Raw genomic sequence first — 19,012 nt, 5'->3', positions numbered from 1 at the left:
GGAGGTAAGGTTTCGCCCTCTCTCCTAAAACACGCCTCTTTCAAAATTCTTATCCAAATTTATTACATTATTAGAGCAGCTCTTATTCATTGCTACTTTCCTGCTCAATGGAAAGTGGCAAAATGGTTCCTATTCCAAAACCTGGCAAAAATCACAAGCTCCCTGACAGTTACAGGCCAATTATTTTACTCCCGGTTTTATCTAAGATTCTCGAAAGAATTATTTGCAATATCATGAACGACTGTATTAGTAAGAACAACATCCTGATTAATCACCAGTTCGGTTTTCGGAGATCCCATTCCACCGTGCAACAGCTCATCAGGGTTGCTCAGTATCATGCAAATAACATGAACACAATCCGATTCGCGGCTATGGTCCTCCTGGACCTTCAGAAAGCCGTCGACTCGGTTTGGCATAACGGCCTTATCTATACACTAATTAAATTGAACTTTCATCCTTGAATTACTAAGCTCATTCACTGGTATCTAACCAATCGTACTGTTATGCCGCAGCTTAACAGGGACTTCAAAAATTTCAGTATTCCGTTCACAAAAATAACTCTTTTAATTCCGAAGATCAACTCTTAACAAAATCAATAAACTGAATTTTATAAATTTGATATTAAATCTGGAGTTCCTCAAGTCTCGGTGCTGGGCCCTCTACTCTCCTTGATTTATATTAACGATCTTCCTGTCTTAACGAACACTTCCCTCGCCCTGTACGCTGACGATACGGTCATCTATTCGTCTTCATAGTGCCACAAAAATTTAGTGGTTAAGTTACAAAATCACCTCACCCTCCTGCTCGAGTTTTTCGCGGATTGGAAACTGTCCCAGAATTGTGGAAAAACACAGACCATTTTGTTTACCAGAAAGCGAGGTATCCAAACTCGAACCCCTCCTCTATACTTAAATAATAATTGCATCCCCTGGTCCACTAGGTTCACCTACCTAGGAGTTACCTTCGACTATAAACTTAATTGGAGTCCTGCCATAACGAATAGATACAAAAAAGCTCTTGCTGTAATCGGTGCATCGAAAGCCCTGACCTCCCCATCCTCCAAACTCTCAATAGTTTTAAAAATATTAATTTATTCGGCCTGTCTCCGCCCCATTAATGCTCTACGGCGCCCAGGTGTGGTCAGCTGCCTCGTGCACTCACATCCTGAGTACCCAAGGGTACCTAGGGGCTTGGCGATCCCCCGATACCTGAGCTGATTTACCATTACCGAGTGGGGGGAGGTTCCTCAACTGGCAGTGGTGTTGGTGTCCACCTTGCACATCCCACCGATGATGTAGACGGTACCTCGGGTGGCCAGCTCGTATAGCCCACGCCCGGGGCTGTAGCGGGCATTCCGACCTCCCCGGACAGACCAGGGGACGGATGGGGCGCAAGTACAGTGGTACTGCCGGGGCCTGGCCGAATTGATGTCGGAATCGAAGGGGCAGTGGTTAGGCCGCATGCTGGTCAGGGGCCCTTTTTCAACTCCGGTAATAATAAATTGGAACAATTCCGGTACCAATCTGGAGAATTAGTAGAGTGTGGAAAGTCGCTCCGCGCCACCCGTAGCGTGGGAATTCCTCCTCACAAGTAGCCCTGAACGGGTAGGCGGACGACCTGTACCCTTTGAGGGTCTAGTCGGACGACCGCGTTGATTGAGTGTATCTCAATCCCACGCCCCAGGGGGGGGGGGGCGTGCGGGTAGGGCTCTCGGTAGTAGACCGCACCTTAAACTGCAAACTGAGAGTGTCCTTCAAGGAAGCAAGGATAACCGGACTCTGTTGGGCGTGGATTTTATCGACGACACCGTCGTAGTACTAAATATTCCACAACGAAGTTGGAACTTCGTCGACCGGCCCGATAAACGGTACGATTTCGCCGACGAACCAGACACACGTGAAGTACCTTTCGTCGAGGGGGAGGAGAAAGGAAATCCTGATGTCGACACGGCAATTTTCAAGAAGATCGAAAAATTCGCGAAACCACCACCAGCTCCAGTAAGCCCAATACGCGACGCAGGACCGACCGACTTAGAAGCATACCTCGACGCAGAAGAACCCATGGAAGTAATGCAAGGGGAATCAAGCGAACATCCGATGAGATAGCCAGGATTTGACAAATTACTCGAGAAGTGTGTACAGTCATATGAATCGATTTGCTTGGACGTTGCGGCCATGGAGATAGAAGAGATAAGGGAGGGCGAATTACTGCGGGCCAATGTTGATTTGTTTCAGGCAACGGAGGAAACCGTTCACCGGATCGCGACTGGCGATCATGCTCCAATCGCGGTACCACCTTACCGGCTTCCACCCGTGAAACGAGACAAGCTCCGGGTGGAAATACAAAAGATGTTGCAGGGAAATATTGTAGAAGAATGCGAGTCACCATGGGCTACGCCCGTTGGCTTAGTGCAGAAAAAGATTCCTATCCGTTACCATGAATCGATGATCTGCTCCATGCAGCGAAGAAACCGGGGTATATGACAGCGTTGGATCTAGAATCTGGCTGTTGGCAAATCGGCGTGAGAGAAGAGGACCGGGATAAAACAGCTTTCACGACACCGTTTGGAATATTTCGCTTTAAACGAATGCCGTTTGGACTGAAGAATGCACCGGCGACGTTTCAGCGGCTGATGGACCGGATGAGAGCAGGTTTGGGGACACGCAATGTGCCGTCTATCTTGACGATCTTCTGGTACTATCATCAAATTTTCAAGAACATTTGGACGATTTACAAGCGGTTTTCGGCAGACTACGCAAATTCGGTTTACGTATGAACCGGCGGAAATGTCGTTTTTGCTGCCCAGAAATCAAGTATCTTGGACATATTTTAACACCCAAAGGCATTTTACCCGATCCCGAGAAAGTCAAGGCCATCCATGACATGCGTGCACCCATAAACCTAAAACAATTAATTTCCTTTTTACAAACTTGTGTTTGGTACAGACGATTTGTACCGAATTTCGCCGCCACCGCTCAACCACTGACAATGCTCACGAAGAAGAAGGCCACATGGGAATGGACTGCTAGGCAACAGCAAGCGTTCGACAAACTGAAGAAAGCTCTTGTCACACCACCAATTCTGCAATGTTCCGACGAGAGAAAGTATTTGGAACTGCATATAATGACCATTTAATGAATAAAGTATGTCGATTATACGAATATGCCACTCTGCGTTTGAAAGGTTAGGACCCAAGATTCATCTCGATGTTCTCAGTATACAACGTCATGGTGCTCTTCAACGACGCACTCGAGCACCTGGCTAGAGTGCACCGTGCGCTCAGAATGCACAGAGGCTATGTTTTAGTGATTGGAATCGGTGGAAGTGGGAAGAAATCGGTGATAAAACTGGTTGCATTCGCAGCTAGCTATCGTACCTTCGAAATAAGTTTAACCAGAGGCTACAAGGAAGCTTCTTTTATGAAGCTTCTATAATATGGTTGGCGTGAGCAATGAAAAAATTGTTTTTCTCTTCACTTCTTCTCATATTGTTGATGAGAGTTTCTTGGAGCTGGTGAACAATGTTACGTACGCAGACTAGCCGACACGGCGGCGCCGAGACTTCCGCCTAGCGCGCACCCCCAAGAAGGCCCTCGAGATAGGGTTAACGAACGCATTCCGTTCCCACGAAAATCTAGGGCCCCCACCACAAAAACCCACGATTTTTGGTGTATATAAGGGCACGATGTTTGATGCTCGGGGGCCCGACCACGGAACAGTAAGCATCGAAAGTCGCAAATCAAGAACAGCACTCAAAATACAGAACAAAAACCCAACCTAACATAAACACACCGCCGCAAGCGGAAGGCAAACAACCACCAGAGGAAAAACACACACAGCAGCCCGGAACACTACCAGGTCACCAGACCTTGGACAACAAGAAGCATCCCAAACTCCAGGAGCCTCCCGAACAAAAGCAAGCTGAAAACTGCAAGACACCATGCTGGGAAGGCAGCCAGCCCGTACGACATCCTGAAGATTAGGAAAAGATCCCTATCATTAAGCGATTCACCAGGACAGGAAGCAGCACCAAAGGAATCAGGTATGGAACTCGAACATACCCCAAACGTCTCAACATCCAACCCATTCCACCTTTTACCAAAATGTTTCGCGAAAGAAAAGACAGACGCGGAAAGAACCCCCAAAACAACCACAGAGTTCCCAAACAACAAACAAATGGGACTTACGAACCTCGAACACCCTAACCCGACAGAAATCCCAGCACAGCAACAAACCAACAACCCTCCACCAATACACATTCATACAAAAATAACAGAATACAAAACCCTAATAACTACCCTAAAAGACACTTATCGAGACAAATTCACAATAAAATATCTGGGAAACCAGACAAAAATAAAATTCCAAACATTAGAAGACCATAACAGCTTCAAAAACTTCTGCCTAGAGAACAACATGTTATACAATATCACACTTACTCCCTAACAGGAGAAAAAACCATAGCTATGGTCCTGAAAGGACTCCAAAGATTTACACCCAAAGAAATAACAGAAGAACTCAAACTAAATAGCTTAAACCCACTAACATGCATAGAAATTCAAAAAGACCAACAAAATAGCCACCCGGTATACAAAATAACATTTGCCCCCGGAATATCACCCCAGCAGGTTAGGAAAGCAGGCACACTTTTCAGAGTCAGGATATACTGGGAGAAGTATGACTCCAAAAACCATTTATTCACTGCTACCGGTGTCAAGCACACGGTTATACATCGTCCAACTGCAACAAGAACCCAAACTGCGTCAAATGTACAGGAAGTCACCTCACGAAAGACTGCCAAAAAACCAGGGACACACCAGCCACGTGCTATAACTGCAAAGGGGACCACCCAGCCAACTACAACCAATGTCCCGCACTCCTGGCTTACCTGACCAAACAAGCATACACACAAATAAATCCTCGCCAACCACCAACTCAGACGATCGCACGTAACACAATCCCATCAACAATTCAAACGCACCCCTTTACGACAAGAATACAAACCCACCCATCTTTACCTCAAACTAGAACATATGCACAAGCAACAGCACGAAACGCAACAAGAAGTACTCCTCACAATCCACTCGAAGCAACAGACAACAACAGCGACTATCAAAATATACATGGAATATTCGAATTAATTTCACAAATCAAATCACTGTGCAACATAAAAACAATGATCATAGCCTTCGAAATCCTAACAAGCAAGTTAACAAACTGTACCACAAATAAGTGTCTACGTTCCTCAATGACTAGAATACTTCTAACCCCACTAGTCTTAAAACCAAAATACAAGAATTGCAACTTTTCCTTAAAACCCAAAAAATAGATATAGCAATAATAACAGAAACTTGGCTAAAACAAGCAGACAGACTACATATACCAAATTACAAAATATACAGAAACGGCCAGACAATCCAAAAACGTGGAGGAGTACCCATTCTCGCCCACAAAAACCTCCACACCGAACACACCTCACAATCGCACACCATACCAATAGAAGCGACAATAAAAGTTAAAGCAAAACCCACCATAATCATAGGAACAGCATACCTCCCCGCACAATAAAAACTCACACCGGTCTTTCCATGCCTGAGCCTTGGGATCTTTGATGGCCCGCTGCAGGGCCACCGTGGCATCACGATAATCCTTGTACAGCGTTTCTGTCCGTGCCTCGTCGCGCTGCCTTCTTCGGCGGGCTCTGGCGTACCGGCGTCGGCCCTCACGCAGACTTTTCGCAAGTCTGCGATCTGTACCGACGTCCAGTAGTGGCCCGCCTTGGGAGGGCCTTGACCCGGGGCATGGCGGCGTCACACACCGCCGTCATATGCTCCCGGAACCATTCCGAACCCTCCCGAGCGTCGACGGGCCCGAATCTGCTATCAGCAACCCAGGCCACGACACGGATGGCGGCTATCAGGGCGTCCTTGTCCAGGCGCTTAAGCGCCCACTGTGATGTTAGTTCTTCCAGGCGGCAGGGACGGTGTGGTCTTCGCGGGGTGGTGGAAACATGCAATAGAATGTGGAGGTGGTCGCTCAGCGACTCCACCTCCTCCGCCACCCACCACCCCGTCACACGCCATACGGCAGCAGGTGTCGCCCAACTTAAGTCGACTATAGATGTCCTCTGCTGCCGCACACACGTAGGCGTGGAGCCCCGGTTCAAAAGCTCGGCCTCCACCGCCCAGTCCTCAACGGCCCCGCCTCGCCCGTTAGTCCTGGGTCACGCCCACGTCGTCGAGTGGGTATTGAAGTCCCCCAGGACCAATATCGGACAGGGCAGGCAGCGACTAAGACACGCGTGCACCCCGTCCAGATACTCCTCGAACTCAGCTAGGCTGAGGAGAGGCGGGGCGTAACACCCTATCACCACCAGCCCCTCCCCCCACAGTGTCGCGACGAACCCGGCCCCCCACTCTATGAGAGAGCAAGGGGGGTCGGGCGTGCCGCTCCACACTATGGCCACTCGGCCACACTCGTCGCTGTGCCAGCACGACCTTCCACTCGCGCAGGGTATGATCCAAAAGGTCATGAGTCCTGCGCGAGTGGTTTATGTTGGCCTGGGGGAGGCGTTGACCCGCCATTAATGGGCTTAGCCCCCTCCGGGCTCACCTCTGGTCGGGCTGGCGCATCTCCTTCTCGAGCGATTCGCCAGTCTCCATTGCCGTCTGTTAGGTTGGGGGCGGGGCGTTGCAGCCTTTTTGCCCCCTCCTCTTGAGGGCACATCCCTTGCCCGCCAGACGGTAACCAGACGGTCTTCCAAGGTCACTGCATAAGGGACACTTAAGTGTCTCCTTGTATTGACTTGCACGGTGGTTGGTGCTGCCGCATACGTAGCACCGCCCACTCCTGTCTTCCGGGTTATTACATGTCTGTCGGACATGCCCGATCTCCAGACACCAGTAGCATTGGAGTGGGCGGACCGCCAATGCCTCGACGCGGCATCGGCACCAGCCCACCGTAATGTTACTTGCCGCCGCTAGTTTGCGAGCGGCTGCGAGGGTGCACTGGAACCACACCGCTGCAGCACCCCGGGTAGGGGGGAACCGAATTTCTCCGGTCTTAACTTCCCCCACCTCGCAGCCACCCGCAGCAGCGACGGCCTCCGCCACCTCCTGGAGCCTGGTCGAGATGTCCAGCCCCCTTACACGAATCTCCGCCCTCTTGGTCCCTTTCACACCCGTCCCCTCGAGGACCTCCACCATTTTCACCCTTAGGGGTGAAACAGCACTTCCGCCAGCAACTCGCCTTCACAGCACTTTCTGGTCCCGGCACATCCAGGACCATGCTGCCTGTCGCATCCCTGCGGTGCTTCAGATTTTCTATTCCCACCTCCCGGAGGTTGACGCTCCCGCGGGCGCTCTTCATCGCGTCCGCGTACGACATATTCACCTCCGGGGGGATACTCATAGTGACAGCCGCCGTCCTCGGCGCCCTTGCCAGGCGCACTTTGAGCGGTGCCTCCGTCTTCCTCTGGAGGGCGGGCTGCCTCTTGGGGGCGGTCTTCCCCTCCTTCCTTCCGACCACATTCATTTTATCGCAGCAGACGCTGGGCATTTGTGGTATGCCCCCCCTGGGGGGGGGCGATTTCTCCTTCTTTCCCTCCTTCTTCTTCTTCTTCTTCTTCTTCTTATCAGCCTCCGCCTTGGATTTTGATGACCCTGCAGCCGGCTGCTCCTTCTCCGTCCTCTTTTCCGGGACCGGTCATTGAACCCAGGGGGGCTCTTATCGCCCTTCCGGGGAAAAGCTCTCCCCGAAAGGCCTCCATCTTGCTCTCGATTATTGAAGCCACCATTTTTAGGATCCTCTCCTCCTTGTCTTCCTAGACTACGGGGGGCACCGCCGCCTCCTCGTGTACAGGGGGGAGGTATCGCCTCCTCCTCGCTCCATTCCGGGGACGGGTTCAACGCCCTCCGCTTGGGGGGGTCCTTTTCCTGAGCGTCCACCACCAAGGTTATGACTCCATTGGAGCCGCTCCGTCACTCACCGCCATGTCTCCCATGGCCGCCGTCATCCGTTCTACGGGACCAGGCGACGGCGATGGTGGGCGTGGCTCCGCCTTCTTGGAGGCGGATCTCAAGGCGTCGGACTTACGCCTCTGAGCAGCTACGGCCTCGGTTAGCCGCTCCACCTTGGCGGTCAAGTCCTCGACCTGTTTTCGCAAATCGGCGTTCTCCTTTTCCAGGCGTGCTGCTGGAGCCGTGGAGGTAGTTCTCCCCCCATCTCTCCAACGAACGCCCTGAACAGGGCCGAGGCATTCCTCAGGACCTGCTGGTATGATTCTTTTAAATTGGTCCTCTTTCCCACCACCTTTTCGATGCCCTCGCATGCGTTAGCCATTTGGACTTGCAGCTCAGCTGTTGGCAGGTGTTTGGCTTCCTCTGCCTTTTCTTCCGCCACGACCATCCACTTCACAGAGGGATTTGGCGCCTTGACGAAGAGATCCAAGATTTGGGGTCAAAGAGATCCAACTGTCTCTGCAACTCCAGTTGCCGTTCCATGACCGCATTATAATTCTCCACTTCCGCGGCCAAGTCCCGATATTCCCCGGTAGTAGAGGGCTTCCCCAGCTTCTTCCCCTTTTTCTTCACGCCGCGGTACATATTCTTCGTACGCTTGACGGGCGGAGGCTTCATCGGGCCAGTATTCGCGTACGAGTCTTCACTGGAGTTGCTGAAGACACCCCGTTCGCGGCTCGAAGAAGCCACGCTTTCCCTTGAAGGCGCATGGCATCCGCCCCTTCGGCCGGTGTTTCTACTTGCCGGTCGTTCCTCCTCGAAGTCCGGCCTCCCTCCGCTGCACGATGGCTGGTTGTCGTCATCGTCAAACAGTCCGAAACCTCCCGGCAAGCTGAAGGCGTGTGACACGCCTGCGCTCCCACCTCCTTGAACATCTCTGCCGACGACACCGGTAGTGCAGGCACCAGTGCTGTCCTCCGTCTCTCTCTCCTCCTCCCTCTCTTTTTGTGTTTGTGTTTTAGTCATTGTGCAGGGATTTATAACCATCGGATTCGCCCATCATGGGACCCCCACCGCAGTGGAGGTACTATCCTCCGGAATAGTAGACTCTAGTGAAATGTGCCGAAGCCCGAGAAGCGGGCTTGTCGGGTGGTCAACCCTATCGACACCTGGTGACTCTAAGAAAAAATGTTACGGGATAGGCGCGCGCCATATTGATGCTAAAGGTTTTACGTCACCCCTATCGAGTGGGCGCTGCCGGATCCTATCCGACGACTCACCAAAACCTCGTGCTAGACGTTGCCGCGGTTTTCCCCCCACGGCGCGGGGTATGAGGAAATACTGACCAGGTAATCCTCCACACTCTGCGCCCGGCTGACCCGATTTCAACCCTGTCATAGGCTCCAGGCAGTGCCTGGGTAGCGGTTCTTCCAGAGGTCAGGTACTAACATCACCCAGGCACCCCGGTCGGGGGGCAACTACTCCCCCCTTGGTTAGTCTACTACTATTGGCTTTAAAAGGACCGAAATCCCTCCAAGGGTGGCTTATGGGGGAGCCGCGGAGGAGCTCAATCCCCGGCGACCGCCGGCGGCCGACTGATCTCCACGGCCCCCTTCCGTGATGGCCCCCCTAATTAAATCCCATCCCTTATTCAAAGTTTTTAAATATTCCCCCCGTCCCCTCCTATCCCTCAGGAGAATTTCCCATCTCCCGAGGGGCAGGAGAGTATTATTTTTCACCTTTTCCTCCTATCCAAATAATCTGCAGGAGTATTATTTTTCACCTTTTCCTCCTATCCAAATAATCTGCAGGACAGGTCCGTCCTGTTCGGCGGGCAAGGGCATCTTCTCGATCCGGGCCGGGGCAAATTTAAAAACCGTGTAAAAGTGAAATCGTGTAAATAAAGTACCGTGTAAATCGGGGGATAGGTGTATTTAACTATCATTGTAACCGATCAGTGGACCGAAGCAACTTGTAAGTACGCATTTATACTAGAATATATAGCTTTGTTAAATCAGACTCGCTCATTTCAACCAAACCTGTCCTGAGTAACATTAGTAACGAATCAATTAAACTCACAAGGATATACCTTTACCACTCGAGGTATATCTAACATTACGATACGCACAGTCCTCAACCCTTCTACCTATTGGAGAACGACGTAGTAACCACATACGTTGAATGTTCCAGGCCTCCTATCTAATTAACCGAAATTCCGCTCCATATAAGGACACAAAGCGTAATCCGTAACAACAATATGCTGATGACAGGAGTGGTACCGTCGTTGTTCACCGATGAGGACAAGGACGAAATTATGAACAATTGTAGGAACCAAACTATGGAAGCTGGTTTCGGGGTGAACAAGTATGATTTATTTGATTATAAATTTTCAGTGTGATTTTATGCGTTCACGAATTAAATCTTTATTTATTTAACGGATATAACAATGGAAAGATAGGCTTAAACATTTTTAGATCTATTAAAACTAAAGGTGACTAAAAATTTAAAAAAAGATGTTATTATCTTCTTAAGGGCTTCTTTGAACTATATTATGAGGCTAATAAAATAATTATAGGCGATCACGTTAGGAGATTCACCAATTTTTCTATATATTTTGTATAATAATTAATATGTAAACTATAATATGATAATACACAAATAAACTGATATATAAATTTATTTTGAAAATAAGAAATATATAGGATGGGCCACGTAAAATAAGGGCCACGAGAAAATTTTAATACCTAATTTAAAGGTTTACAAAACGTGAATAATGTGGAAGAACAAATATTTTTTAAATGCCATTTTTTCTGTTCTTTTCAAGATCACCTATATTTTTTTAGAAGAATTATATATTTTCCTACTGTATGTTGTAGCAGACCTTGAAATAACTTTGGACTCTAAAATTTAAAATCAAATGTGAAACTTCTTTTCAGTTTTTGCCATTTCTTCCATCTTATTTACTCTTTGATACCGTTTAAATTACGTATAAAATTTTTCTTCTACCACCATAGCCAGAGAAGATAATTAGGTGGCCTGTTTTACATGACTCACCCTGTATAAGAGCCTAAAGGGTTAAAGAAGAATAAAATAAAGAAGAACGCAAACTGTAACTCGAGTAGTTGAGAATATTCTTCTTGGGTTTCAGAAAAAATGTGTGGACCTATTTCGTGAAGACTAGCCTACAAACTCTACGAATCACATTATCCATGATTTCATCGGGGGATTTGTTGAGAACAAGATGTCGTAGTTATCCTGGTTTAGTGAACAGCACCACTATAGACTGGATGTTCCCATAGCCTGAACAGGCTTTAGTAGCTGTAGCTAACGTGACACTGAGAGATGTAATTTTATTTAATTCGCAATTATTTGAAACATTTATAGTGAACTGTATAATACGAACTTGATCTGATTTCAGAACCCGAACGTGCCACAGACTAACAGAGTAGCTCTGGTAGAGCATATGGTGTTCGTTCGTAAGACTGTCTGGGACTACACGATCGATTTCCAATTAAAATTGCGCAGAAGAAATTACGTCACGCCTAAACATTACTTAGACTTCATAAACACGTATCTGAACCTCCTGGTAGAAACGAAGGATTACATAAATGTGCAATGCGATCGACTTTCTGGAGGTGCTTGAAAAAAATCATCAGAAATCTATATGAAAATTATACTTTTTCAAAATATTTTCGAATATACTGTTAAAGAGTATGGTAAACTCTTTTTTCCATTTCAATTTTTTTTTGTCTTTAAGTTACTCTTAAAATACTCTCGTTTATTTTAAATTACAAAATTTTGTTTTAATTACTCTGAAAATGTTCTCATTTCTCATTTTCATTTATCGAAGTACTCTCATTTTGCATTTTTTTCATTTTCTTTTTTAATCGTTCTTAAAGTATATCCCTCTTGTAAATTTAACATTTAAAAAGTATTTTTTAGTTAGAAAGATATTTTTGTTCAATTTCAAAGGTCTGCAGAAGATCGTGGAGGCGTCGCATCGGTTACGTTGAACGAGCTGAACAAGATCCTGGCGATGCAAAGAGTAAAAGTGGCCGATCAGACAAGAAACTGCGAGCAATTATTGGCTTCGATTGGGGAAAGCACGGATATTGCAATGGAGAAGAAGCGGCTAAGCGAGGAGAAGAGGCAAGAGATAGAGGTGCAGAGGAAGATCATCACCAAGGAGCAAACGGAAGCGAGGAAGGCGTTGTCAGAAGCACAGCCTGCGCTCGATGCGGCTAGAGCAGCCCTGGGAGAACTCGAGAAAGCGGACATCATTGAAATTAAGTTTATTACTCTTCTATTTACTCTGATTTTAAAACGAATAACGTGCAATGTAACCTTAATTTTCTGAAGAATTTCACCCTTGTACGGAGTTTGTAAAGTTACACGAATAAGTAAATTTCGGTCTTTGACCCCATATCATATATTTACAAGAAATGAGTATAAAAAAATAAAACTCAGTTCAGAACTGAGTGTACAGTTCAGAAATTTGTACAATATAATTTTAATATTATATTGAAATTATACGAAATATAGTCGTTAGCCTTGTCGATCCTAGACGAGACAATCAATCTTTTCTTTTCACGTTCGGCCATTTTGAGATATTGCACTAGCACGCCCTAATATAGAGTTGTCTCTTGGTTTATAATATCTAGAATTATTACGTTCAATTTCTATGCGTTCATTTAAAGGAAGGTTATCTAAACTTTCTTCGAAATCTGAACTTTCTTTACCTATTTCTGTTTCTATTACATAATCTTCTTTTAAATGAGTTATCGTCAAAAATATCTTCACCGTACTATAAATTTTGTTATTTGTCGAATTACAATAACTACTAATAACGTGTTTCACCAGTCTTTGTAAGACTCGAAATGAACTCATTGTCAGAATAGGTATACAGTGTGTTAAGAAATGATAGGTTCAGTTATACTTATGGTTGTAACTCATGAACAAATGTATGAATCGATCTGAAATTTTCAGGATATTAAGCTCTTATATTAATACAATTCTCTGCTAAATATTATTTAGAAGCATCGGTTAAAAAAAAAAATTAGGAATGATTTTCCGAACTTTCCACGATTTTCCAGTTTTTGACCGTTAAGAAATGATAGGTTCACTTACTAAGAGGGTGGTTAAGAGATGTATTAATGTATAAAAGCTTACTATATCATAATATTTTTTTCGTTGGAATATATTCACTGTGAACTTTGCCACTTAACACCGTCATTATTTTCATATTTTATATTTAACATCTGATCGTAAACGAAGCAAACAGTGATTAACCTCCTACGAATCCTCCTACGCATCTACAGTGAATAAAACATTGAGATATTATAGTGTTAAGTTATATAGTATTTTCTAAAAAATGGGCAAAGGGAAAGCTCTGAATGAAAAAGAAAAGGGACAGATAATGGCGTACAAAGACTCTGGCATGTCTAATCGTGAAATTGGTCGTCGTATAGGTAGATCTTGTAATGTGGTGAATCAATTTCTAAAAAAAGGGAACGAATATGGTGCGAAAAAGCTCCTAGAAGACCGCCGAAATTGACACCACGTGGCATCAGTGGCATTCGGTATTGTAGTTTATTTTTGAATTTTCATATCGTTTGGTCCGACGAAAAAAAATTTAACTTAGACGGGCCAGATGGGTTGGCGAACTATTGGCATGATCTACGTACAGAACCGCGTTACTTTTCGAAGCGTAACTTTGGTGGTGGTTCCGTAATGGTTTGGACAACATTAGCCTTCCTCGACACACAAAAAAACTTCAAGAAGTCTGAGTCTTGACTCAAAAAAATATCAAGCTGTTTTAGAGGAACATCTTGTGCTTTATATTCAACGTTTTTCATCTGCCAAATTGAAATTTATGCACGACAATGCGTCAGTACACGCTTCGAGAAGTATTAAGCAGTGGTTAAATGTGAAAAATGTAGAAACATTAATATGGCCATCAAGGTCCCCTGACCTTAACCCCATAGAGAATTTATGGGGACAACTGGTATGCGATGTTTACGAGGATTGCCGTCAATTCAGTAGCATAAACGAGCTCAAAACGGCAATTATAAACGCTTGCAATCGCGTTACGGATCGGCAACTTATGAATCTTGTAAAATCTATGCCAGAACGGATCAATTTCTTAATTAAAAGTGGCGGAAGGCCTATTAAATATTAATTTCCATTCTTGCTTTGATAAAAAATTTTAAATGTCGATATGTAAATATGTTTCTTAAAATGAACCTGTTGGCTCCCACAATGTTCGTGAAGCCTGATTATTTAGCAACTAATTCTTTATTTGCAACACAGTTTTTTATGTACCAAAAATACAATATAACTAAGTTCTTAAATGTTAAATATGTGCGAGTCCAATGTCCTGAGGTTCAAAGTTCGTGTAATCGTTCGTACAAGAGTTCAGAGTTCTATTTCACCAATTTGTTCTTACAACAATGTCACACTCCTTTTGTCGGTCACTGTTCAGTCCTTTTATATGTTCTTGTCCGTCCATTTGGGTCCTTTGACGGGGGTGAAATTTGGGTGGGAGGCACGAAGAAACTCCAAATTCTCCGCTTTTATGAGAGGTTTGGAGCCCTCCTGGCAATAAGGAATAACTAGCCAACGAAACATTAAACGCGTATTCAAACCTTAATCTCAAAAATGTCAATTGCTATTGAGATGCACGAAGAAACTCCAAATTCTCCGCTTTTATGAGAGGTTTGGAGCCCTCCTGGCAATAAGGAATAACTAGCCAACGAAACATTAAACGCGTATTCAAACCTTAATCTCAAAAATAGCAGAGACGCGTCCGTATCGTAACAGAACCTTAACAGAACCTATCATTTCTTAACGGTCAAAAACTGGCTACGTTCGGAAAATCATTCCTAATTTTTTTTTTTTTGAACCGATGCTTCTAAATAATATTTAACAGAGAATTTTATTAATATAAGAACTTAGTATCCTGAAAATTTCAGATCGATTCATACATTTGTTCATAAGTTACGACAATACATGTAGAATTTACCTATCATTTCTTAACACACTGTATTACGGAAAACAAAAGAGCATATAGCGTTCGTGAGAAAGGAATATGCAACAGAGGAAGCATCCAAAGCTATGTATAATACTTACTACATACACCTATATCGAATCAAATGAACTCATAAATTCCATAAGTGAGCATGAATAATATAATTAATTTCCATGAAAAAAAAACCATACAAATTTTTTTCTTTTTTGTAAAAATTATTAATGCTTATTAGATGTTTAAGGATATGAAAAAGTTTCAGTCCAAATGATGCATTTAATAACAAAGGAAAAAGAATTTGTAACATGATTTTGGGTAAAATTGACCCGATTTCTGTACAAGGGTTAATAAATATTATAGACACTTAAATATACTATAACTTCGTTCAATATACAGGGTGGAGCGGAATGGTATTGTTACTCGAGAGTGAGGTTGAGGAAGAATTTGTAATTATTTCTTTTGGGGATATTTTTTTGAATACGATAAGGTTTACTGAAGAACGAATTTGTTTTTTCTTTTTACGGAAACCTCCAACGCGTCTTACTAAAAATAGATACGAAAATCTTAGATAAAAGGATTACGAGAATTCTCAACAGATTTCGTGAAAAAAGAACGTTATCATTTCCGCTCCAAAATATTTTCGAATACAAGAAAAATTGTTCTTTCATTTTTGTGAATGCAGAAAAAAAAATGTGAAAATATTACAGATCATTCGCAACTCCTCCAGAGCCAGTGCAAATTCTGTCAGAATGCGTGGCGATGCTACGAGGCATTAAAGATATCTCTTGGAAGGGTGTGAAGGGGATGATGAGCGATCCAACGTTCTTGAGAATACTGCAAGATAAGATTTGCGATAAGATCAATTGCGATAAGATTACACTGAAACAGCAACAAGCGATAAAGGCTCATATAAAGAAGAGTACGAAACTGGATCAGATGCAGTCTATCAGTAATGCTGGCTATGGATTATACAAATTTGTGCTAGCTGTATTGGATTAGTGTGCTGTTTACAGAGAGGTATTTTCAATTGACGTTTAATATTGTGGAATTAGAAATATATACAGATGTTTATTAACAAAAATATACAGATAACTATAATACATGTGACTTTGACCCACGCTTCTCGACTTTTCCAACAACATGTCTTTTCATCTCTCGCCCGCCACACTTTATAACCAGCCCCTTCGTGGGCCTCTCGTCACCGGGGTTTTTCCCGTTGAGTCTGGCTTTCATCTCTCGTCGCCCGCTTTCTCTTTTACGTTCGCCACATTTTCTTAAAACTACATTTTCTTAAAATTACGATACTACTGCAATATCGGGGCCTCCATACCCAAATAGGAAACCGACAAAAGAAAATAGAGAGAGAGTAGTTGACGTAGTTCGCAAAGCCTCGACTTGCTAAGCCGAAGGTCCCCCGGGTTCGATTCCCGTTGGGTCCCTCGACATTTTTCCGTCGGTTCCTACACTACAATATTTTAATAAAGTATCGTAGAATTGTTATACTCTAAATGAGACATACAACAGACACGTCAACCGAGAAAATTTAACAGAAGCACTTGTAAATATTAAAAGAAAACGCGTTTCCACAACAACAATGAATTTCTAATATTCTAACTTCTACGAAATGAATTCCTAAAATTCTAACTTTCAAGAAACGAAACAGATTTAAAAAATTCAACAACTGTTGCCTCAACTTTATCTCTTTCGAAAACTTGTTTCAGGTGAAACCAAAGATAGAGAGAGTGAAGGACTTAGAATCTTAATCGGAGAAAGCTCGAAAGGCTCTAGAAAAGGAAGAGCGAGAATTGGAAAGAATCGAGAAGGCTATAGCAGAGTTAAACGTGAAATATGTGAGAACGCTATGTCTGAGAAGCAAAAATTACAAGAGGAGACAGACCTCCTTCAGAGACGATTAATAGCCGCTGATAAATTAATCAACGGATTATCCTCAGAAAATTAACGTTGGAAGAAAGAATTGGAAAGTCTGCATGAACAGATAGAAAAAATAATTGGCAACTGTTTACTCAGTGCTGGATTTCTTGCTTATTGTGGACCATTTTCTTACGAGTACAGAAACCAGATGTTGTACGACGTTTGGTGGAATAGTATTGTAACCAAGTAGATCTCTTTTGCAGACACATTCAGGATCGAGACTGAATAGAGCAATGACGTTGAAATTAGCATGTAAGACTTACCTTTCTTTCATTGTACAGTGGGTGATCACATTATTCGAGCCACAATACGAAAAATATGTTTTTTGTGTTTGTGCAGAAATAAAATCACAATATCAAGGTTTTCACACTAGATCATTTTTAATTAACGATCGTTCAAACAACAGTTAAACTTAGCTTATATAGTTCTAAAAAATACAGTTCAGAAGTAACAGTAAATTCAGTATTTGGTAGCGCTACCTTTTGCTGCAATTACAGCCTTCATTCTTTTTACGATACATATTAAGTAATTTACTATGTATTATAAGTAGTAAAAATACGGCAACAAAAATTAAAATGCTCACGATCTATAAACTAACAAAACTGTAACAAGTGGCGATTTGCAGTACTGATACGAAATAACGTCCATATGACAGATAATATTGTCTAAAGTGTTGCCAAGTGTATATTTGCAATTTGTAAACATCAATACTTCGTAAAAACAATAATAAGAATTCAGTATAACTAGATTTTCATCTGAAAATTAATCGTTATACTGTAAAACCGTCAATTTCTTACAGGTGGTTCTAATAATTTAATCATCCACTGTAAGTACAAGGTGGACCAATAAGAATTATCACCATGAATATTTTCGGAACCATAAGAGTAAGAAACAAATTTTTAAAATAAAAATTGTTTGGTATGAAAAAAGCCATCGAATAGTTATAACAATTGTTTTGCAAGTAGAGTTGCTGAAGAGATGTGAAGGTCATCTCTATTTTTTTAACGATAATGTCGTAATTTTTTATTTATTTGTTAATAGTCGCTACTAAGAAAAACACAAAAATCTGTAACACAAGGTCAGTCAAGATCACAGAGGTACATATACCTTGATAAATTCTAACGTCGTTAAAAGAGAAATTGAGCCAGAAGTAGTAATGTACTGAACCTTTTACGATCTTAACTGATGTTTTGTTATTTCTGTATTAATCTCAAGGGCTGTTATTAGCAAATAAATAAGCAAACGTGGCATATCATTAAAAAAAAAAACAGGGTTGACTTTCACATCTCTTCAGCGACTTCACCTATGAAAAACTCGTTGACCATACGATAGCACCCTTTATTGTGAGCAACTTTCCTTGGGACAAATTTTTCTCTTACTTTCATGATTCCGGAGCTATTCAAGGTGGTAATTGTTATTGGTGAAAAACTCGAATAGAAATATTTGAATAAAATTGAAATTTCTTTCAGCTGGGCTTCTGAAGACCTTCCACCGGATGAATTATCCGTGCAAAACGGGATTCTAACCATCCGAGCATCCAGGTTTCCTATTTGCATCGATCCTCAACAGCAAGTTCTGAATTGGATAAAAAAAAAAGAACAAAAGAAGAATTTGAAAGTTTTATCGTTCAGTGATTCAGATTTCTTGAAACAAGTGGAACTTGCGATTGAATATGTCTTCTAGTTTTATTTCTGGACGTTGATGAAGTTGATCCTGTTTTAGATAATGTTCTGTCGAAAAATATACAAATTAAGTTCTTACAAGTGCTCTCAAATTTTACCGTTAAATAACTGAAATAATTTTTATGTTGAAGATGAAATTTTGTTATTACAGATGTTAGTGGTCGAATGTTCGTTCTTCTTGGGGAGAAGGAACTGGATTATGATCCTAAATTCCGGATGTACCTTATCACGAAGGTGTCAAACCCCATGTTCGATACAGCACTCTACGCTAAGGCTACTGCGATCAATTATATGATGACCATAGGAGTACGTTCTCTAATTCTATCACTTTGATCTCATTACTACAGTCTAATCATAAATTTTTAAAAGCGACTCTTACACTTTCCTTTCAATAAAAAATGTAAAAAAAATAATAAA

The 19,012-nt window shown here is 43.2% G+C and overlaps 1 protein-coding gene across 1 annotated transcript in view; it reads left to right on the top strand.

The window, feature by feature from the left end:
• Positions 1 to 3,227: 3,227 nt before the first annotated feature.
• Positions 3,228 to 19,012, top strand: part of LOC108578061 (dynein heavy chain 10, axonemal-like) — a 28,667-nt gene continuing 12,882 nt past the window's right edge. The window contains 14 exon segments of the mRNA XM_017941316.1: positions 3,228 to 3,421; positions 3,423 to 3,522; positions 8,357 to 8,366; positions 10,228 to 10,321; positions 11,085 to 11,301; positions 11,376 to 11,592; positions 11,930 to 11,952; positions 11,955 to 12,247; positions 15,689 to 15,998; positions 16,703 to 16,831; positions 16,834 to 17,165; positions 18,383 to 18,585; positions 18,588 to 18,666; positions 18,754 to 18,901. Coding sequence (XP_017796805.1) covers positions 3,228 to 3,421; positions 3,423 to 3,522; positions 8,357 to 8,366; positions 10,228 to 10,321; positions 11,085 to 11,301; positions 11,376 to 11,592; positions 11,930 to 11,952; positions 11,955 to 12,247; positions 15,689 to 15,998; positions 16,703 to 16,831; positions 16,834 to 17,165; positions 18,383 to 18,585; positions 18,588 to 18,666; positions 18,754 to 18,901 — 2,349 coding nt within the window.

The sequence above is a fragment of the Habropoda laboriosa genome, unplaced genomic scaffold (assembly GCF_001263275.1).
Source record: "Habropoda laboriosa isolate 0110345459 unplaced genomic scaffold, ASM126327v1 scaffold1122, whole genome shotgun sequence".
Lineage (NCBI taxonomy): Eukaryota > Metazoa > Arthropoda > Insecta > Hymenoptera > Apidae > Habropoda > Habropoda laboriosa.
The sequence above is the reverse complement of the archived record's forward strand: the minus strand, read 5'-3'. Positions and strand labels throughout refer to the sequence as shown.